The 19998-nt window shown below is 47.4% G+C and overlaps 1 protein-coding gene across 2 annotated transcripts in view; it reads left to right on the forward strand.

Annotated features, from left to right (window-relative positions):
• The window catches only part of FAM168A (family with sequence similarity 168 member A), a 489029-nt gene that overhangs the window by 413749 nt on the left and 55282 nt on the right, over window positions 1–19998 (forward strand). For both annotated transcript variants that reach the window (XM_086933841.1, XM_086933842.1), the window contains one exon: window positions 16217–16359. In XM_086933841.1, coding sequence (XP_086789967.1) covers window positions 16217–16359 — 143 coding nt within the window. The remainder of the gene's footprint in view (window positions 1–16216; window positions 16360–19998) is intronic.

Genomic DNA, 19998 nt, shown 5'->3' on the forward strand with positions numbered 1-19998 from the left:
TACAGTGATAGAAACAAAACAGTGCTTCAAAGCTGCTCGCGTACAAGGATGGAAAAGAAGAATCACCATGTAAAAATCCACTAGTGACCACCAGTTCCACTTGCCCTAATTATTCAAGCGGAGTGTGGGGGTGGGGGGGAGGGGGGAGAAGACCTGCCTGCTGGTTAGGTCCACTCCCCTCCGATTCCCTATTGTGCAAGATTATACTTTGACCACAGACCATTGTGAAAAATTAAATGTTTTAGGACAGGTCTGCAGTAACCCATCCTCTTTAAAATATACTTGCAAGTAAACTTTAAAGTCTTAACCCCTTAAGTGCTGCTGACGGCCAATGGTCGTCAGCAGCGCTACCTCCCCAGTGCTGCGCACGACCATTGAACGTCCATTCAGCACTAGTTCTAATGGACAGCGCAGCACTGGGGAGGAATGTGTAATAGCAGCTATGAGGTTAATAATACATAATAAACAATCTAATGAACCCCCCTCATTTAAAGTTCACATACCAAATTCATACCTAAAAACTCTGAAATACCCACCTTTCCTTTTCCCTTTTGCCTCACGCACCCATTCTTGCGACAGCCACACCACACAAGCATGCCCCAAAACTCTCATTTCTCAAACTTAACATACTGCAACATTCCCCACGGTTGTCCCCCAGGACCTGCTCCGTGCTCCCCGAGGGGTGGGTATGCATGCTCATGGCTCCCCAACCCTTCCAACTAACACCACCCAAGAAAAGCCTGCTAAGAAATAATTTTCCTGGCCCAACCCTTTCCCACCCTCCCCCCCCCCCCCCCTCCCCACACACACAAGAGAAACAGCAAAAACAACAACACTCTTCAATCCTAAAATGATGGACACCAGACTTCTCCACACAACGCCAGAAACTCACGCAACTGCTATCAGATAAAAAGCATTACCAAAGTTGGATAGGTGTACACCATCAGCATGAGCATGAAAAACAGACTAGAGAATGCCGAACTATCCAAGTCACTATTTTGTCTGCTGCCGACTGCTCACACAACCTACGAAAAGAAAAACAGGACAATATTAGAAAACAGAAACAAAATACTACTACTGCTTATATCTCCATCCCCAACCTTCTGTACCATTCAACACATTTGGAGCACCATCTCCCAGTACGCTTAATATTCGCATTTTGCTGGCTCAAGAATGCCGCTTCTGTAACATCTCCTATCTCAACAAAGGAGTCCCTAATTATTTAGCACCCACTCCCAAATAAACGCAAGCCTTTCTGAGAACATGTAACAACTGGGCTGCTGTAACTCAATGACCGTTTGAATCACAAAAAAATGCTTTCTCCCTCCGAGGCAAACCCTCCAAATACCTATGAAAAACCTCTAAAGGACAAACACCGCCTAACACACATTGCTGAAGCATTTTCCAATGTCTTCTACCTTTCTGATCGGTTTTAATCAACACAATTAAATCTTCAAAAGAAGACTCTCCATCACCACGTCCAGAAGATGTAAACCTTGGCTACCCTTAACACCCAAAAGTTCTGAAACTCCCCAAAAAAGATCCCAATCATGCACAATTGAAAAACCTGCACTTCAAAATCATTATAACAGAAATTTTTCAATGCTTGTAATAACGTACTCTTTCAAAACATATACATATTCATAGCCACACAACTATAATCAGGATTGTGTCTTATACTTGTCCAAATGGACGGTGTTACAAATATATTTCCCAAAAAATAAACATGAAAACAATACAGTAACATAAAGTGAGTAGGACGTGACTGGGATTTTGAAATCATAAGATTTCCTTACCTCAGGCATGTAACTTAAAGTGACTTTATAGTGAATTCAGGAATGAACAGTAATCACAATAAAAACATCTTGTTCTCCACAAGAATCACAAATGACCATTAGAGTTAAGATGTGATGTCGACAACGTTTCGATCCCCAACAGCGGTTTTGGGATCATCATCAGGACTAATGAATCAAAGATACCTGAAAAGTTGCTGAATTTGAAGATATCACATGAGGGGAGCAGGGTCCCACCCAAGGTTAGTTGTAGCAGCAAGGGCTGTCTGATTCCAAGTAAGCTGCAAAGTGAGGTCACGTAGTGAGGACCAAAGTCTCATCAGGGGCCTATGTAAGTGTTTTGAAAGGGACCGCTGTCTCTTATAATTTACTACTACTCTTGGTCCCTTCTGACTATAAGGGTTCCCTTGTTTTGTGTTTATATGCAATAACGTACTAGCAAAGAAAAAAAACCTGTCTCTATCACCAACTCTCTTCGACCTTGAAACTTGTATCAACCCAACAAAACTCTCCTCACCAAGTCCCCATCAGCAGGGTCATAATCATAAAACAGCTTACCTTAAAAATACATCCCAGCCAACTTACCAGGAATGGTCACCACTGATGAACCTTCATCAACTAAATTCAACACAAAATTCATAACATCTTCCTTAAGCTGCAAAACATTGGTCTCATCACCCCATCTCGGACTGCCACTTCTCTCAGGACACTCGTGCCATGCTTACAAATAGGATCTTAGTAGTGCTGGATACAGAATGCTCCACCAAACTCCCAACCCTCTTTCCCCCAGTGTCCAGATGTCCGGCAGCAACTCTGTCTTCTGCTCTAGGAGCCAAATGCCGGAACCTCTGCCTCTGCGAACAAGGGGAAGAATCAGCTATATCATTGTTCGCACCCAGGACATACGGTGCCTTAAACATAATAGGCATAATAGGAGAAGTGTGGCTCAATGATTAGAGCAGCAGACCCTGATGCAGAGGTCTAGCCCGGAACCAGGGTTCAATTCCCCGCCTCGGCGGGTCTTGGGCTCAAAATTCCACGGACCTGATAATTCTCGCCTCGGTGCCTATTCCCATCATGGAGTCCCACTCTGCAACTCTGGGCAATAGCTTGCTTAACCTCCACAATGGCCCCCACAACGCTTAGGATGCCTGACCTCCACCTTGGGGGTGCCCAGGATTGGACGCCTCACAGGGAAAGCCAGGATGGGTTCCACAGCGGTATTCGTACAAGCGCCTTGAGACCCTTGCGGATGAGTAGTGCGCTATACAAGTATCAATTTACATTTACATTATAATGCATACAGCCCAGCATAACTCTCCTCCGCAGTCTCCGAAACCACTAATCACCAGCAATTTGTTCAACATTACACAACATCTACCTATTAGCCAGCTCCTTACCCCACACCTGCATTGCCACCAATTATGGGAAGAATTCTAGGAAAGCAAAGCTCCTGCCCTGTGTTAACCAATGGCCTGGCCATCCCAGGAAAAGCCAAAACCTGCAGCCCCTTTTGCGTCTGAAAAAACATGAATGCCAGTACATCTCCTCTTTAACAAAAAACATGCTAACTCCATTGAAACACTCCAATAATGGTTCCCAGACTCTGAAATCCCACTCTTAAGACCAATGTGACCCTTACTTTGTGGTGCGGTAGCACTGCTCCTGACAAGGCCAAACCAATCCTCCTGCAAAATGTTCTCCCTGCTCGCACCACCCTACATGCAAAATTAAGATGCCCAAAAGATGCTACACTTTCTTCAATTCCGGTTTTCTAGCTTTGCTCGCCTCTTCTAGGAAAACCAGAATCTCATTCACCGTATCAGCTGATAATCTAGCGTCTATCCCTTTTGTATGCAGTTCAATGCCAAGAAACGTCAACCATATGCTAGGTACCACAGTCTTTTCTGGGGCTATGGGCACTCCATATTTGTTTGAAGCATCCTGAAAGATAGCGAGCACTCTTGCAAATTAATCTATCCCATTCTTTCCCACAAACAAAAAAATCATCCAGATAATGAAAGGCCAACTTAGAACCTGCTATCTAAATTACCACCCATTGCAAAAAATAAAATACTAAAGGCTTCAAACTGAGCACAGGAAATAGCTCAGCCCATAGGCAACGTTCTATCCACATACATTGTTCCTTCAAGCTACATGCCAAAAGCTGAAAATCAATTGGAATAACAGGCAAAATACGGTAAGCGGTTGCACATCGCAATTTGCCAGTTCTGCTTCCCAGCCACTGCCTCACCAAACTGATGGCTTCATCCACCATGGCGTACTGCACAGACTCATCCTCTTCTACAATATTAACATATGTTTCTACCGGCCATGATAAATAATAAATCAATCTGTATTTCCCTAGTTTCTTCTTAGGAACGATCCCCAGTGGAAATACCATCAAATCAGATAGAGGCCACTCAAAAAATGGACCGCCAATTCTACCCTCTCGTAGTTCTTTGCTTAATTTGTCTCTGATAACATCAGAAAGATCCTTAACTGAACTCAAGCTATTGTCCAAGGCCTTGATAACCCAGTTTGAAACCAAACTCAAGGCACCAATATTTTTGCTGCATCCCTGACAGGATATTTACCCTTAACTGGAGTAGGTGCCCTAGTGTAAAGGCTAGAGTTGCTGCCCTTTGCACCTAAAATATCTTCACTGGTCACCTAGTGGCATCTGCCCGAAACATTGAGTAAGTGGGTGCCTACTCCCATACCCTGAGGACTCATGCATGTACCTAGACAACTAACAGTATCAGCCCCTCTGTTGAATCCCCAACAGGCTTGTCCTGGTAGAATAGGTAGTCCTCTCCCCACATAGCCCCCACCACCCTGCAAAGGCGCCCAAGAGTGCAGTGGCAGGCGACACCGTATGTTGGCACAAGCACCGAGGGTCGGTGACATCCACTGCAACCATAGCTCACAATCAACCTTGCCCCAATGTTTATCAGGTTTTATGTTTGTTTGGGCCTCAAATTCTTCATCGTCACTATACCATGTGGACCAACCAAAATCCATTTGCGCTTTGCAAACAGTGTCCATATATTTGAATATTACAGAAGCCCTCTCAGGATAATGTTTGCAGTAAAAGCTGGAAAACATTTTGAAGTGCTGATGCCCAATTGTCAATCGTAATGGTTACCCTAGGGTGCTAGGCCAGTTCCCACTTTTCTTCCTTAAAACCTTCTTTTGCTTGAATTTCTCAGTGCAATAGATGAAACACATCCTTAAGCTCCCCATAACAAATCTTCTCCTTTGTTGTTTCTGATAAATGAGCACCCAAAGGCATGAATAATCTCATAAAGGGTAGCTTCTTATCTTTACCCAAACCCAAACCCAGACTTTTGCTTTATCCTTTTTATCCTCTGCTTATGTTTTACTTTCTTTCTTGGAGGAATGCTCACATTTGTAAGAGTGTCCCCAACCATTTCCGTATTCTCTTTGTTAAGCTTCCCAGGGGAATCCTGTCCAGCCTTCTTTGTGTCACTTATAACACAATCATCTACCCCAACAGATTTAATTTAAAATCAATTTCCCTCATAAGCCCCTATATCCCAAACCAACCACCAATTCTGCATACCTGGTTGCAATTGCTGCTCCTTTCCAACTGCCTGTTGACTCCTGCGGTCTTCAGAGAAGCTTCTCCTCTCTGGTCGCATCATGCAAGGTGCCTTGTCTACTCTTAACATCTGTAATGCACCGAACTTCCGACCATTGTTGGCTTCGCCCACCCCCCTAATCATGCCTTCTTCAAGCTTACCCATTGCACCGCTTTCCACAAGCTCCCCTTCTTCCACCCACTCTTATTCATCCTCAAAATCCAGAGACAAGACATCGTCAACACCCCTTACATTTCCACTCACCCCAGGCCGCTCCCTATCACCAACATCCCTATCATACACACGCCATTCAACGACATTTTTCCTCCCTCGGCTTGAGAGGCTGCAAGAAAACGTCTTCTCACTTAATGCTGGTGTACCCGGGCAATCTAGGATCCTGCCAGGGACTGGTGATAGTCTCCAACCTTAATTGCTGGCATTGCAGGGCCAAACCCTTCCAGACCACTCCTTCTTGGGAGGTCCCTTGAACTTTTGAACCGCAAAATGTCCTTCTCCATCCTCACACTGTACCTCCTGGTCTTGAACCCAAACCCACTGTCTAGGATGCTAGTACTTGTACACAAACCCTCTCCTACCACTCCCCACATCCCGCCCTAAAGCTGCATCAGCATCCAGTGTGCCACCAAGGTCCTATTCTTCAATTCCAATTTGCGTTCTCTTTTCTCACACAACTGGTCCCACTCAGTAGTACTGGCCTGCATAACCCACAGAGCTGCTCGAAAAGACATTCTGTTGCTCTTTGAAATGCTCCCAATGCCCCACCTTGCTGCCCTGGAGAACGCTTGTGGCGATCTCCAGGAACTGCATTTTCCAGGGATCCCTGGGGCATTACTTCAGCTTTTTCTATAGGCGTGCAACTTCGCTGATTCAATGTCCCATGCTGGCAACTAACCTCCCGGTCAGGACCAGCCGGGTTTACTTCCACCTGAGGCAGCAAAAGAGCTGCACTCGCATTACCGGACTGTGGGCCCCCCTCGATACCCCGGACTACGCCCTCTTCCCTCCACCCCATGAAGGCAGTGCAACATTCAGGGCAGGTAAGCCATCCCTTCATACTTTTTGCCCCTCTTCACAGTGGACCACTGTAGCCTACCACCCTGCCTACCATGCAGTGCGGAAATGCAGCAACAGCGGCTGCCATACTCTCGACCACCTTCCTTCGTGGATGAGTCCAAGCCACCCACACCTAATTCTAATACCCCTGACACAATGAAATCATCTCGCTCAGCCGCCCATGAAGTGCACAGAGCCTCCCTGACAGCTGCACTCCCTCATAAATCAAATGTATTCTTCCCCATAGAAATCCCCTGTGACCACCTACTCTGCCTGTCCAATGGATCACCGGTCTTTCAAAGAGGCTGGCCCAGGACCTGAGTACTAATATATGCTAACTGAATATACTCCCCTCCCCACTCCCCCGCCCCCCCAACCCCCCAACCCCCCCCCCCCCCCCACACACACACCTCACTAACATATCCTAACATGCTGCCCATTCTACTTGTCCGAATCACCCTGGGGGAGACCTGCCTGCTGGAAGATGCTTCACCCCGCACCTCGGATTTAATGGTAGGCCGCACCACCTAAACAGACTTTGTGCTTCTTCACGACTTTCACGCCTGACCGCTGTACACAATATTGCTTATTCTGTATATAGATACAATAACTGGCGCTTTGTTGACTTGCATTATCAGTACCATATTGAATATGAATCCTAATTGTCTCTCAAATACAGATGACAATTTGAGCATAAACCTCTAACTGCACTGGTGCAATTTCTTTTTACCTTTATTTTTCACCTTTATTTTTTGACCTCCTCTCCCCTACAGACCAACTTTAATTTGCAATACTCTGGTATAAGAATCAGACTGAGTTTGAAAATATTTACTTTAACTACGGTTATAGCACTCTAGATTGGGCCAATATTTCTTGTATAAGTTTGAGTACTGGATTATAACTTAATGTGAAAATAGTGTTCGTTAGAGCTTGTGCATTATTATGTAGAATTCTTAATTTATACAATTTGACACCGACGGCACATGACCTCCCATACCTTACTTTCTGTGACCCATGTGTGTCTTGCCTCACAAGTGATTCCCGCCCAAAATATAGACTACAAATTGCCAAGTGTTTTTTTTATTTTTCCTTGCTTTTTGTTTTTCATATATATTTTGTTTATTAATACTCTATTGTTCTTCTTGATTGTTGGTGTAACACCTTTAAGCCTTGAAAAAAAACACAAGACACATGTTTTGTAAAGCATAAAACCCATGTTACAGAAAATAAAAATTCTCCAACACGAAAAATATAACAAAGAATAATAATTTAATATCAATGATGGTGTGTTGAAAAAAAAGAGTTACATAAACTCTTGTGATTATCACTGAGAAACATTGAAACTTGCCTAAATCAGTAGATCTAAAGTGGGAAGAGGGCCCTACCCATAGTTTAAGGAATATATTGGGCACCAGCTAATCTTTTCCCAACTAACTTAGCAAATTTGGAACCAAATGAATTGGTGCTATTCGACTTTCTTACATTCATTGATTCTATTTACTTCAAATGTAATCAATTCTGGCAAGTAAAGGCTTTTATTACGTACCATCAATGTAGGGATGTCCCAACTCGAAGCCTATGAATTCACTTAACCCCTTTATTTTAAGGTTTTACATTTGAAACGGGGAACGATAGAAGGGAAGGAAAAGAAGAGAAGCTCAGTGGGAAACTAACAGGACATTTGGCTAAATCTCCATAAAAACTTTACTTGTCTGCGGATACCCAAAACTCAATACTTTGTGGGTGGTAGCTAATTTATACTCCTACCTCCACTTTTCACAGTTCAGAAAAATAAACTTGTGTATATGTCTATTTGTGAAATCTGCAGACATTGGACATGTGTTGCATGTGCTGCACGTGTTGCATATGTATAATTAACATGCAAGTCTCATATATGTGCCTACATAGCATGTCTTTGGCTGCTGTCTCCCATGCTTGATCTACTGGTATTTACATTAGATCTTTTAACAGACTGATGTTTATGTTGTTTATAACTTGGCAGAGGGAATTACTAGAAATGTTTTCACTGAGCCTAGTAGTTATATCATCAAGATTTTCCATTGCTATGGGGGCTCCACGTTACATCTCACTGAGTCCAAAATATGTTCCTAGCAGAAGAATGGAGCATGGCATAAAACTGTAACTTGAAGTGGCTAAGTCCGCTCTCCTGCTTGGAGATGTTCAGGTATTTCATATTCTTGCCTGGACACTGTCCTACCATCACCTGAATTGAAATTTAACTTTTTTTAAATCAAAGTTGAAATTTGGTAAGCTCTGGTTTTTAGGGCTCGCCTGCTGTGCGCATGCGCATAGCTGGCGAAGCTTCTATAGGGGCTTAAATAAGCTTTACCTAGACTGGCGATTGACTGGCGATTTGATGCTGTGCCCGTGCGCTTTTAGGTCAATGCGCAAGCGCATTGACCTAAAATGCGCGTGCACATCATCAAATCGCCAGTCAATCGCCAGCAGCACTCCTCCCCTGCTGCTTCACACCCTCATGCCGCTCTCCCCGCTCCGCCGCCTCCCCTGCCCGCCGTGTCGCATTTCTCATCCCCCCTCCCCACAGCAATGCCCTCAGCCGGCCGTACTTTCACTTTGACGGCCGTCTCTCGTGTTTCTCCTTGTTTCGCTTTGTCTCAGGGCACATTACTGCTGTCTCTTTCTTCTTGAACACCTCTTGCAGGCAGCATTGCTGCTGTTCCTACTCATAATTCCTCGCACTACTGTTGCCATGCTGTTTGTTTGCACACTCTGCAGTTACTGTTGCTGTCAGACTGTTTCTAGACACACATCGGGCTGTCATTCTGTCCTCAGACACCTTCTGCTGGAAGTAGTAAGCAGTGAGAATTCTATTGCAATTTGCTTGTTTTTTCACTCATCTGGACATGTATTTAGAAATGATGACATCATTGTAAGTCCACCTGGACTAAACAATCCTTTTTACATGCACTTTTAGGAGCTGATCACGAATTGATTGATAATCCATATTTGCAGACAATCCATCGATTGTCATTCGTAAGTATTGATCCCTGCGTGAAGCACGACTGAGCCACCGGCTCCTTGGAGCCCTCAATGAGGAGGAAGGTGGCCCCGCCGGCTCTATCTCGGGTGGTTCTGGCTAGCACCGCCGATCTGACCTTTACTCCGAGCGGACTAGCAGCTCACCGTCACCCGGTCAAGGACAGGCAGAGCTGGCCGTGTGCTATCATGTCCAGAGCCCCCCACGAGAATCTGAGGTCTGTGGGTTCAGCCGTCTCCGAGTTACAGGTGGAGAGCAGACCCTCTCTGGGGATCACAACCTGCAAGAGGAAAAACACTCGCGCTGCTTTGCTTCTCGCCCGTTCCAAAAATATATATTATTTTATTTGATTCCTTTTGGGGGGGAAATTCCATTCCGAAATTCTCTGGGACTAGAAACCCAACCGGATCTTTACCGTCTGGGGCAAGTCCTGGGTGGCAGGGTGAGCTTGTTTACGGTCTGGGTGGAAGCGCCAGCCCCGAATAAACAATCGTACATTCAGAAAACGCAAAATTAACGGTGCACAACCGCTTGTAAAGAGAATTCACATCTTTTGCCCCAACATAAAATGTTTGTTCCACGTCCTTTCTGCAAAAGTACAAAACAAGAACGTCACAGCCGCCATTGCAAGTTATGGGGGAGGGAAAGTGCCCCAGTCTTTAGGGGTTGGAAATGTTGAAATGCTGAGCAGCGCAAGTGGATGTTAAATAAACTCTACTCCACAGAATAGATGTTTTCATTTCATGTTCATATCTATTTGTTTTAATGACTAAAAAGATGCCCTTCTGTGCATTGGGGCTGGTGCAGCTGTTGCCATTGCTCAGAACTGACGAAAATGACTTGTATTAAAAGTGCCACAACTCTGCCCTCAGCTGATGAATCTGAGCGAAAAACAAAAAAATGCACCCCTGGCTCCTATATCTCACACTCTGGGGTCTCGGGGGCCGTGAAAGTTTAAATAATGTAAAATAAACGAGCAAGGACCACCGCCATTCTGAAACGTTCCTATACCGCTCTTTAGAGTACATTGTCCGCCCTGCAGGGAACGGATGCGGACAATGCTTGACTCATAAAATAGATTCAAATGATCACAGTAAACTTCCACTGGCCTCTTCGGGTACTCAACAACAACTGGGAAAGTTAGTAAGAAGCACTTGCTTTTAATTACTAGGAAAATACACTTGCTTCTAATTACGTTACCTATGATGCACCACTGAAAACAAAAACAGCCCATCCACCACCACCACCACCACCACCGCATCCACCACCACCGCATCCACCACCACCACCACACCCACCACCACCACCATGCCCACCACCACCACCACACCCACCACCACTACATCCACCACCACATCCACTACAACAACCACCCCATCCACCACCGCATCCACCACCACCACATCCACCATCCCCTCCACATCCACCATGACATCCACCGCCACATCCACCACATCCACCACCGCCACATCCACCACCAATTCCACCACCACCGCATCCACCACATCCACCACCACTTCCACCACCACCACTTCCACCACCACCGCATCCACCACCACCACATCCACCACCACATCCACCGCATCCACCACCGCATCCACCACCGCATCCACCACCGCATCCACCACCGCATCCACCACCACATCCACCATCACCACCACATCCACCATCACATCCACCATCAAATCCACCACATCCACCACCACATCCACCACCACATCCACCATGACATCCACCGCCACATCCACCACCACATCCACCACCACATCCACTACCACTTCACCACCGCATCCACCACCACATCCACCACCACCACCACCACATCCACCGCATCCACCACCACCACATCCACCGCATCCACCACCACATCCACCGCATCCACCACCACATCCACCACTTCCACCACCACATCCACCACCACCATCACATCCACCACCACCACATCCACCACTGCATCCACCACCACCACATCCACCACCACATCCACCACCATATCCACCACCTCATCCACCACCTCATCCACCAACGCATCCACCACCACCACATCCACCACCACCGCATCCACCACCACTGCATCCACCACCACCACATCCACCACCACATCCACCACCGCATCCACCACCGCATCCACCACCGCATCCACCACCGCATCCACCACCACATCCACCACCACATCCACCATCACCCCCACATCCACCATCACATCCACCATCAAATCCACCACCACCATCACATCCACCATCACATCCACCACCACATCCACCACCACATCCACCACCACATCCACCGCATCCACCACCGCATCCACCACCACATCCACCGCATCCACCACCACATCCACCGCATCCACCACCACATCCACCGCATCCACCACCACATCCACCACCACTTCCACCACCACCACATCCACCACCGCATCCACCACCACATCCACCACCAACACATCCACCACCACCGCATCCACCACCACCACCACCACACCCACCACCACCACACCCACCACCACATCCACTACAACCACCACCCCATCCACCACTACCACCACCACCGCATCCACCACCACCGCCGCATCCACCACATCCACCACCACATCCACCATCACCACCACATCCACCATCACATCCACCACCACATCCACCACCACATCCACCAACACATCCACCATCACCTCCACAATCACCTCCACATCCACCATGACATCCACCGCCACCGCATCCACCGCCACCGCATCCACCGCCACCGCATCCACCGCCACCGCATCCACCACCACCGCATCCACCACCACCGCATCCACCACCACCGCATCCACCACCACCACATCCACCACCACACCCACCACCACTACATCCACCACCACATCCACTACAACCACCCCATCCACCACTACCACCACCACCGCATCCACCACCACATCCACCATCAACACCACATCCACCACCACCACATCCACCACCACATCCACCACCACCACATCCACCACCACCACCCCATCCACCACCACCACCACATCCACCACCACCACCACATCCACCACCACCACCACATCCACCAACACATCCACCATCACCTCCACATCCACCATCACCTCCACCGCCACCGCATCCACCGCCACCGCATCCACCACCACCGCATCCACCACCACCGCATCCACCACCACCACCACATCCACCACCACATCCACCACCACCACCACATCCACCACCACATCCACCACCACCACTACATCCACCACCACATCCACTACAACCACCACCCCATCCACCACATCCACCACTACCGCATCCACCACCACATCCACCATCAACACCACATCCACCATCACATCCACCACCACCACCACCACCACATCCACCATCACCTCCACATCCACCATGACATCCACCGCCACAGCCACCACCACATCCACCACCAACACATCCACCACCACCGCATCCACCACCACCACCACCACACCCACCACCACCACACCCACCACCACATCCACTACAACCACCACCCCATCCACCACTACCACCACCACCGCATCCACCACCACCGCCGCATCCACCACATCCACCACCACATCCACCATCACCACCACATCCACCATCACATCCACCATCAAATCCACCACCACCACCACATCCACCACCACATCCACCACCACATCCACCACCACATCCACCACCACATCCACCACCACATCCACCATGACATCCACCATGACATCCACCATGACATCCACCGCCACATCCACCATCACATCCACCACCACCACATCCACCACCACTTCACCAACGCATCCACCACCACCACATCCACCGCCACATCCACCACCACATCCACCACTTCCACTGCATCCACCACCACTGCATCCACCACCACTGCATCCACCACCACTGCATCCACCACCACTGCATCCACCACCACCACATCCACCACCACCGCATCCACCACCACCACATCCACCACCACCGCATCCACCACCACCGCATCCACCACCAACGCATCCACCACCAACGCATCCACCACCAACGCATCCACCACCACTGCATCCACCACCTCATCCACCACCTCATCCACCCCCGCATCCACCAACGCATCCACCAACGCATCCACCACAACCACCACATCCACAACCACCACATCCACCACCACCACATCCACCATCACCACCACATCCACCATCACATCCACCATCACATCCACCACCACATCCACCACCACATCCACCACTTCCACCGCATCCACCACCACCGCATCCACCACCACCACCACATCCACCACCACCACCACATCCACCACCACCACCACATCCACCACCACCACCACATCCATCACTGCATCCACCACCACCACCACATCCATCACTGCATCCACCACCGCATCCACCACCACCACATCCACCACCGCATCCACCACCGCATCCACCACACCCACCACCGCATCCACCACACCCACCACCATCACTTCCACCACCACATCCACCACCACTTTCTCCACAACCACCACATCCACCACATCCACCACATCAACACCACATCGACCACCTCCACCACCACCACCACCACCACCTCCACCACCCCCACATCCACCCCCACATCCACCCCCACATCCACCGCCACAGCCACCACCACATCCACCACCAACACATCCACCACCACCGCATCCACCACCACCACCACCACACCCACCACCACCACACCCACCACCACATCCACTACAACCACCACCCCATCCACCACTACCACCACCACCGCATCCACCACCACCGCCGCATCCACCACATCCACCACCACATCCACCATCACCACCACATCCACCATCACATCCACCATCAAATCCACCACCACCACCACATCCACCACCACATCCACCACCACATCCACCACCACATCCACCACCACATCCACCACCACATCCACCATGACATCCACCATGACATCCACCATGACATCCACCGCCACATCCACCATCACATCCACCACCACCACATCCACCACCACTTCACCAACGCATCCACCACCACCACATCCACCGCCACATCCACCACCACATCCACCACTTCCACTGCATCCACCACCACTGCATCCACCACCACTGCATCCACCACCACTGCATCCACCACCACTGCATCCACCACCACCACATCCACCACCACCGCATCCACCACCACCACATCCACCACCACCGCATCCACCACCACCGCATCCACCACCAACGCATCCACCACCAACGCATCCACCACCAACGCATCCACCACCACTGCATCCACCACCTCATCCACCACCTCATCCACCCCCTCATCCACCAACGCATCCACCAACGCATCCACCACAACCACCACATCCACAACCACCACATCCACCACCACCACATCCACCATCACCACCACATCCACCATCACATCCACCATCACATCCACCACCACATCCACCACATCCACCACCACATCCACCACTTCCACCGCATCCACCACCACCGCATCCACCACCACCACCACATCCACCACCACCACCACATCCACCACCACCACCACATCCACCACCACCACCACATCCATCACTGCATCCACCACCACCACCACATCCATCACTGCATCCACCACCGCATCCACCACCACCACATCCACCACCGCATCCACCACCGCATCCACCACACCCACCACCGCATCCACCACACCCACCACCATCACTTCCACCACCACTTCCACCACCACATCCACCACCACTTTCTCCACAACCACCACATCCACCACATCCACCACATCAACACCACATCGACCACCTCCACCACCACCACCACCACCACCTCCACCACCCCCACATCCACCCCCACATCCACCCCCACATCCACCACCACATCCACCACCACATCCACCACCACATCCACCACCACATCCACCACCACCACCACCACATCCACCACCATCACCACCACCACCACATCCACCACCACATCCACCACCACCACCACATCCACCACCACATCCACCACCACCATATCCCCCAGATCCACCACCACCACATCTACATGTGTTTGGCTCTGTGTGTGTAGGTGCAAATGCAATGTTCTTGGATTGTCGTCACAATAAAATACACTGAACATAATCTTCACAAAAGTTATTTACAATAGTTTAAGCTATTGCCATTATAAATTACAATAGCTTTTATTTAAGTATTAATTATTTACAAAATTAAAAGCCATTGTTATTTGTAATATCAATTCATCTAAGTCACGTAAATACAACACACATTGCATTACAAATGCTATAGGTGTCACATTTGCAAAAGTTAAAACTATTGACATTGTAACTGACAAAGCTATTAATTTTTCTACTTTCAAAACCAACACATAAATAAAAAAAGTGTCATTTACAATACCAATAGCTCAATCTTTCCTAATGCGAGACCTATTGCATTTCCAATGCTTGTTGTTTCTTTTTTTAATTGCATACTATGGGTTAGTGAGGGTCTTTCCTCCTGAAAAAGATGGGTTCTTTGTTTGCTTCATGCTGTGTCCTATGTTTAGCCAGACACATGCAGTACATAGAACAACCATCTTATACAAAATACCTTCACCAAACATCTGTCTAGTCGTTGAAAACCTACATTTGAAATACTAACCTGCAAACTCTATAGTTTCTGGCATTACTCTGTGGTTGTTGTGACTCTAAGTGAAATCTGATGCTATTGGTGCATATATGAAGAGGTGCGTCAAAGGGTCTGTTTTTTTTGTCTCTACAGGGTACACTGCTGGAACCCCCTACAAAGTCCCACCTACCCAGAGTAATAATGCACCACCACCCTACTCGCCATCTCCAAATCCTTACCAGACAGCCATGTATCCCATAAGAAGTGCCTATCCACAGCAGAACCTGTATGCACAGGTAAGTACATGTGGTAAAAATCTAACATGTCTGTGTCTATATATCTTCACCTCGAAAGGAGCCCGTATGCCAACTTCAACTTTAGCCCCAACCCTGTCTTTCGTGAAAAATAGATCTCATGGTCTTGTATATGATTGTGTCTGGCGATGCAAATGTAAATCACGTCTAAATAAGGACCTTGGGACACTGAGGTTTAGCTGTGAACAGCACAGTTGAGAGATTGTGTCTAATTTGTGCAGACCTCTTATGCTTGTTTTATTTTTAAATGTTCCTGCCGATATTAGTTGCTCTTGGGCAATAGTCTTATATCGCTGACCTAAAAGGTCCTAGTTCCCAGTGGATAAACTGGCGAGTGTTGCATTCAACTGCATTCAATTCCCTAAACGCTCATCCTCTTTATCCAATAACAATTTTCTTTTATTTCTACTGAATCTAAACTTTTTAACGTTGTATCTGTTGTTTTGGGAACTCGTTTCCTAGTTCATCCGCTTCGTGTGGGGAGTTTGAGTCATCGTTAAGAACAAATATTAAAACGTGTCTATTTGCTTTGGCTTAAGTGGTGTCTATTCGTACTGTTAGTCAATATCGCTGGGACACTCCTTGGAGAATCTGTGAACTTTACAAATTCAATCATTCAACAAATGGTCCTCACAAGTGTGTCATGAAAAAGCCTACCTCTTTAACTTCTTGGCCGCGGCGGTAATTCCGCCGCGGCGCTAGGGGGCAGGGGGGCCGCGCGGCGCCGCCATGCTTGTGACGGAACCACTCCGTCACGACCGCGGTGGCGCTGTGCTTGTGACAGAATGGTTCCGTCACGGCCCCGCCCGCTCAATAGAACGTGCCGCGCAGGCGCGGCGGCCGGGTTCCGTCCCCAGCACAACCCCACCGTGGCTCGTGACGGAATGGTTCCGTCACGAGCACGCAAGGGGTTAAAATCACTGCTAGTCCACTGTATAAAACATTTCAGAGAAAAACATTTCCTAAAGAATTATGCAAATTCCTTGCATAACAATAATGCTCTGAGTTACCAATATCCTTGTTTCATTTAATTAGGAGGTTGTGCCACACATGGCTAAGTGATACTATTGTGTCTGCAGAAAAACTATCATCCTTCTCAATTCTTACTAACAGGTGTTCTGTCAGTTTGAACTCCCTCTAGGATTTTTGGGATACCTATCCTAATAGTGAGGAATCCAAGAGCACATGATAAATGTATTTCCCTAATAATACTATGTATTGAACCTGTTGTAAGGGTAGTTTCCTTGAGGTATCTAGCCTCTAGGGAGCGTACGTAGAGCTCTTGAGGAGTAACTGCAATACATAATTGGTTTATTGCTAGACTTACATTAGTAGTACCCAAGTGTGGGAAGAAAGGTGTGTGAATAACCTCTTTAGGATGATCAACCGCTCTAAGTTGGAAGTTCCAGTGCAGATGTTTCGTTTTCACAGGTAATTGATTTTGAATTGTGTGCTTAAGGTGAAGGATATACTCCGACACGCTAGGATTGTAGTGTTTAGGAAACTTGCAGAATGGGTCAATGTAGGGAATTGCCACTCCAAGCCTCGTAAATGTCTATCCATGTTAGAACGAATGAAGCAGAGAGGATTGTAAGTGAATGGCAAAATCCCAGGACCCGTCTTAAGATACCACTCCAGGTATTTGGAAAATGTTCAAGGTGAGAAAGCTAGAAGTTGGAACCCAAGGGGCATAAGTAAAGTGATGGGACATTGGTGCTTTAATTGTTAAGCTGTGTATCACAGGGATTTAGATGATTACTTACATGATTACTTTGTAGGTATCCTCAATTTATTTAATAAAAGACTATTTGGCTCTAGTTACTAGCTATAGTCCTTGTTGCCGCCACAGGCAGGAGTGTCATCTTAAAAAGGATTCTTTTATATACTTTGTAACAAGTTACAGCATATTATTTCAAGAGACCTGGGCCATATTATGCAATGAGCGCACGGTCGCTGTTAGCACCACGGCCCACCTTTAACCCTTTGCATGCTGGTGACGGCTCCAGTCCGTCATGGCACACAGTGCTCGTGTGCTGATGACGGCCGGGAGCCGTCACGACCACGCCCGCGATCGGAATGTGCCGTACAGGAGCGGAATTCCGACCGCAGGCAAGGGGTTAAGCAGGGGTAGTGTATTCAGTTAAATACAGAGAGACTGCTTACAAGGGGCTCCGTGTTTCGCCAGCACTTTAAAGGGGGGGCCAGACTACCTTCGTGTGACATCCTCTCAGTGAGCCTGCTAAGGCTTTTTTGCTGCAGCACCTGCATCCGTAATAGGATGAGAGCGTAGAGGCAAAGTGATTCCCTCATTTGCATGGGCCCACACCATTTTACCAGATATCACTGGTGCTACTTGTGCACCAGCGCTAACAGTGTTATCAGTATTACAGAAGTGTCCACACAGATGTCTGCGGCCCCTTCTGTAATACCTTAGCCTCCAGGAGCTCACACACCTGTTGCACCCCGTGGCACAATGCGCAATACAGCCCCCTGTTGCTTGACATTTCAGACCATACATGGAAAATGTAGGAATTATATGCTGGCTAAAAACCGTTTGCACAGATTAGGAATAGGCCTCCACTACAATATATATGTATTTCATGGAAGCTAGTTCATTCTTGTATTTATAGTAAAGTTATTAATAGATAGGAAAGCTACTGCTTGTGTTGTCGCTAACCTCCTTCTGGACTATCCTCAGAGAATATGTACACAGTACCTAAGGCTTCCACTATACTTATTCAAAATCTTTATCTGTTAGGGTTTAATACACCTGAACTTCATGATTTTAATGGCTTTAGGTTAGTCCATTATTACTGCCAAGATTTGATCACATCTTGCATCACTTGCTGGGAAGCTTGATTTTAATCAGACAAATATTAATTGGTTTGACATTAATTGCTTCCGGGCTTGTTTCCAGAGACGTCATAATAAGGATTTTGATGCACTTGTTACAGCTCAGCATTATCATAATTTACCAAGGTGAAACTGATATATCAAAGACTCCAATATGATGAAAAATAATATCAAGCTAATTGGAAAGAGAGGGATGCTACACAGGCTTTTAAAGATGCACATCACTTTTGGCATCCAAGGCAGTGGTACTTTAACAGCTACAGTAGAACATAATATTTTATATTGCACATGGGTTAAATATAATTTTGATTTGTATGATTTCACTTGCAAGATGTTGTGTATGTTACTGGAGTGGTAGTAAGTTTATTATAAGGCTTTTGGGCTTCTCCAGTTCAGGCAATTAGAGTTTAATTGAATTACATGTCTTGGGAGATAGCAGCTAGGTTCAAAACAATTAATTACCTGATGATTTTAAATCCTGCTGAAAAATGTAAGTTATCAGCAATGGTCTCCTGTCCAATTATTAACGGAATGAACCTGACGGCATCATTATTATTTAAAAGCGTACACACATAACCACTCTTTTTTATATTAAACATTAGATTGACATAAAAATTTTAAATTCAGAATGAAATGCACAGTAGGATTATTGCAGCTTAAACTAGTTATGAGATGAATAGTTGATTGTCGAGGGGACTTATTACTAACGAAAAAACATAAAACGTAATTCCGATGGTGGTTGGGAGTTAATTCATGTTGGGGAATTGA

Source organism: Lissotriton vulgaris, chromosome 8 (assembly GCF_964263255.1).
Source record: "Lissotriton vulgaris chromosome 8, aLisVul1.2, whole genome shotgun sequence".
Classification (NCBI taxonomy): domain Eukaryota; kingdom Metazoa; phylum Chordata; class Amphibia; order Caudata; family Salamandridae; genus Lissotriton; species Lissotriton vulgaris.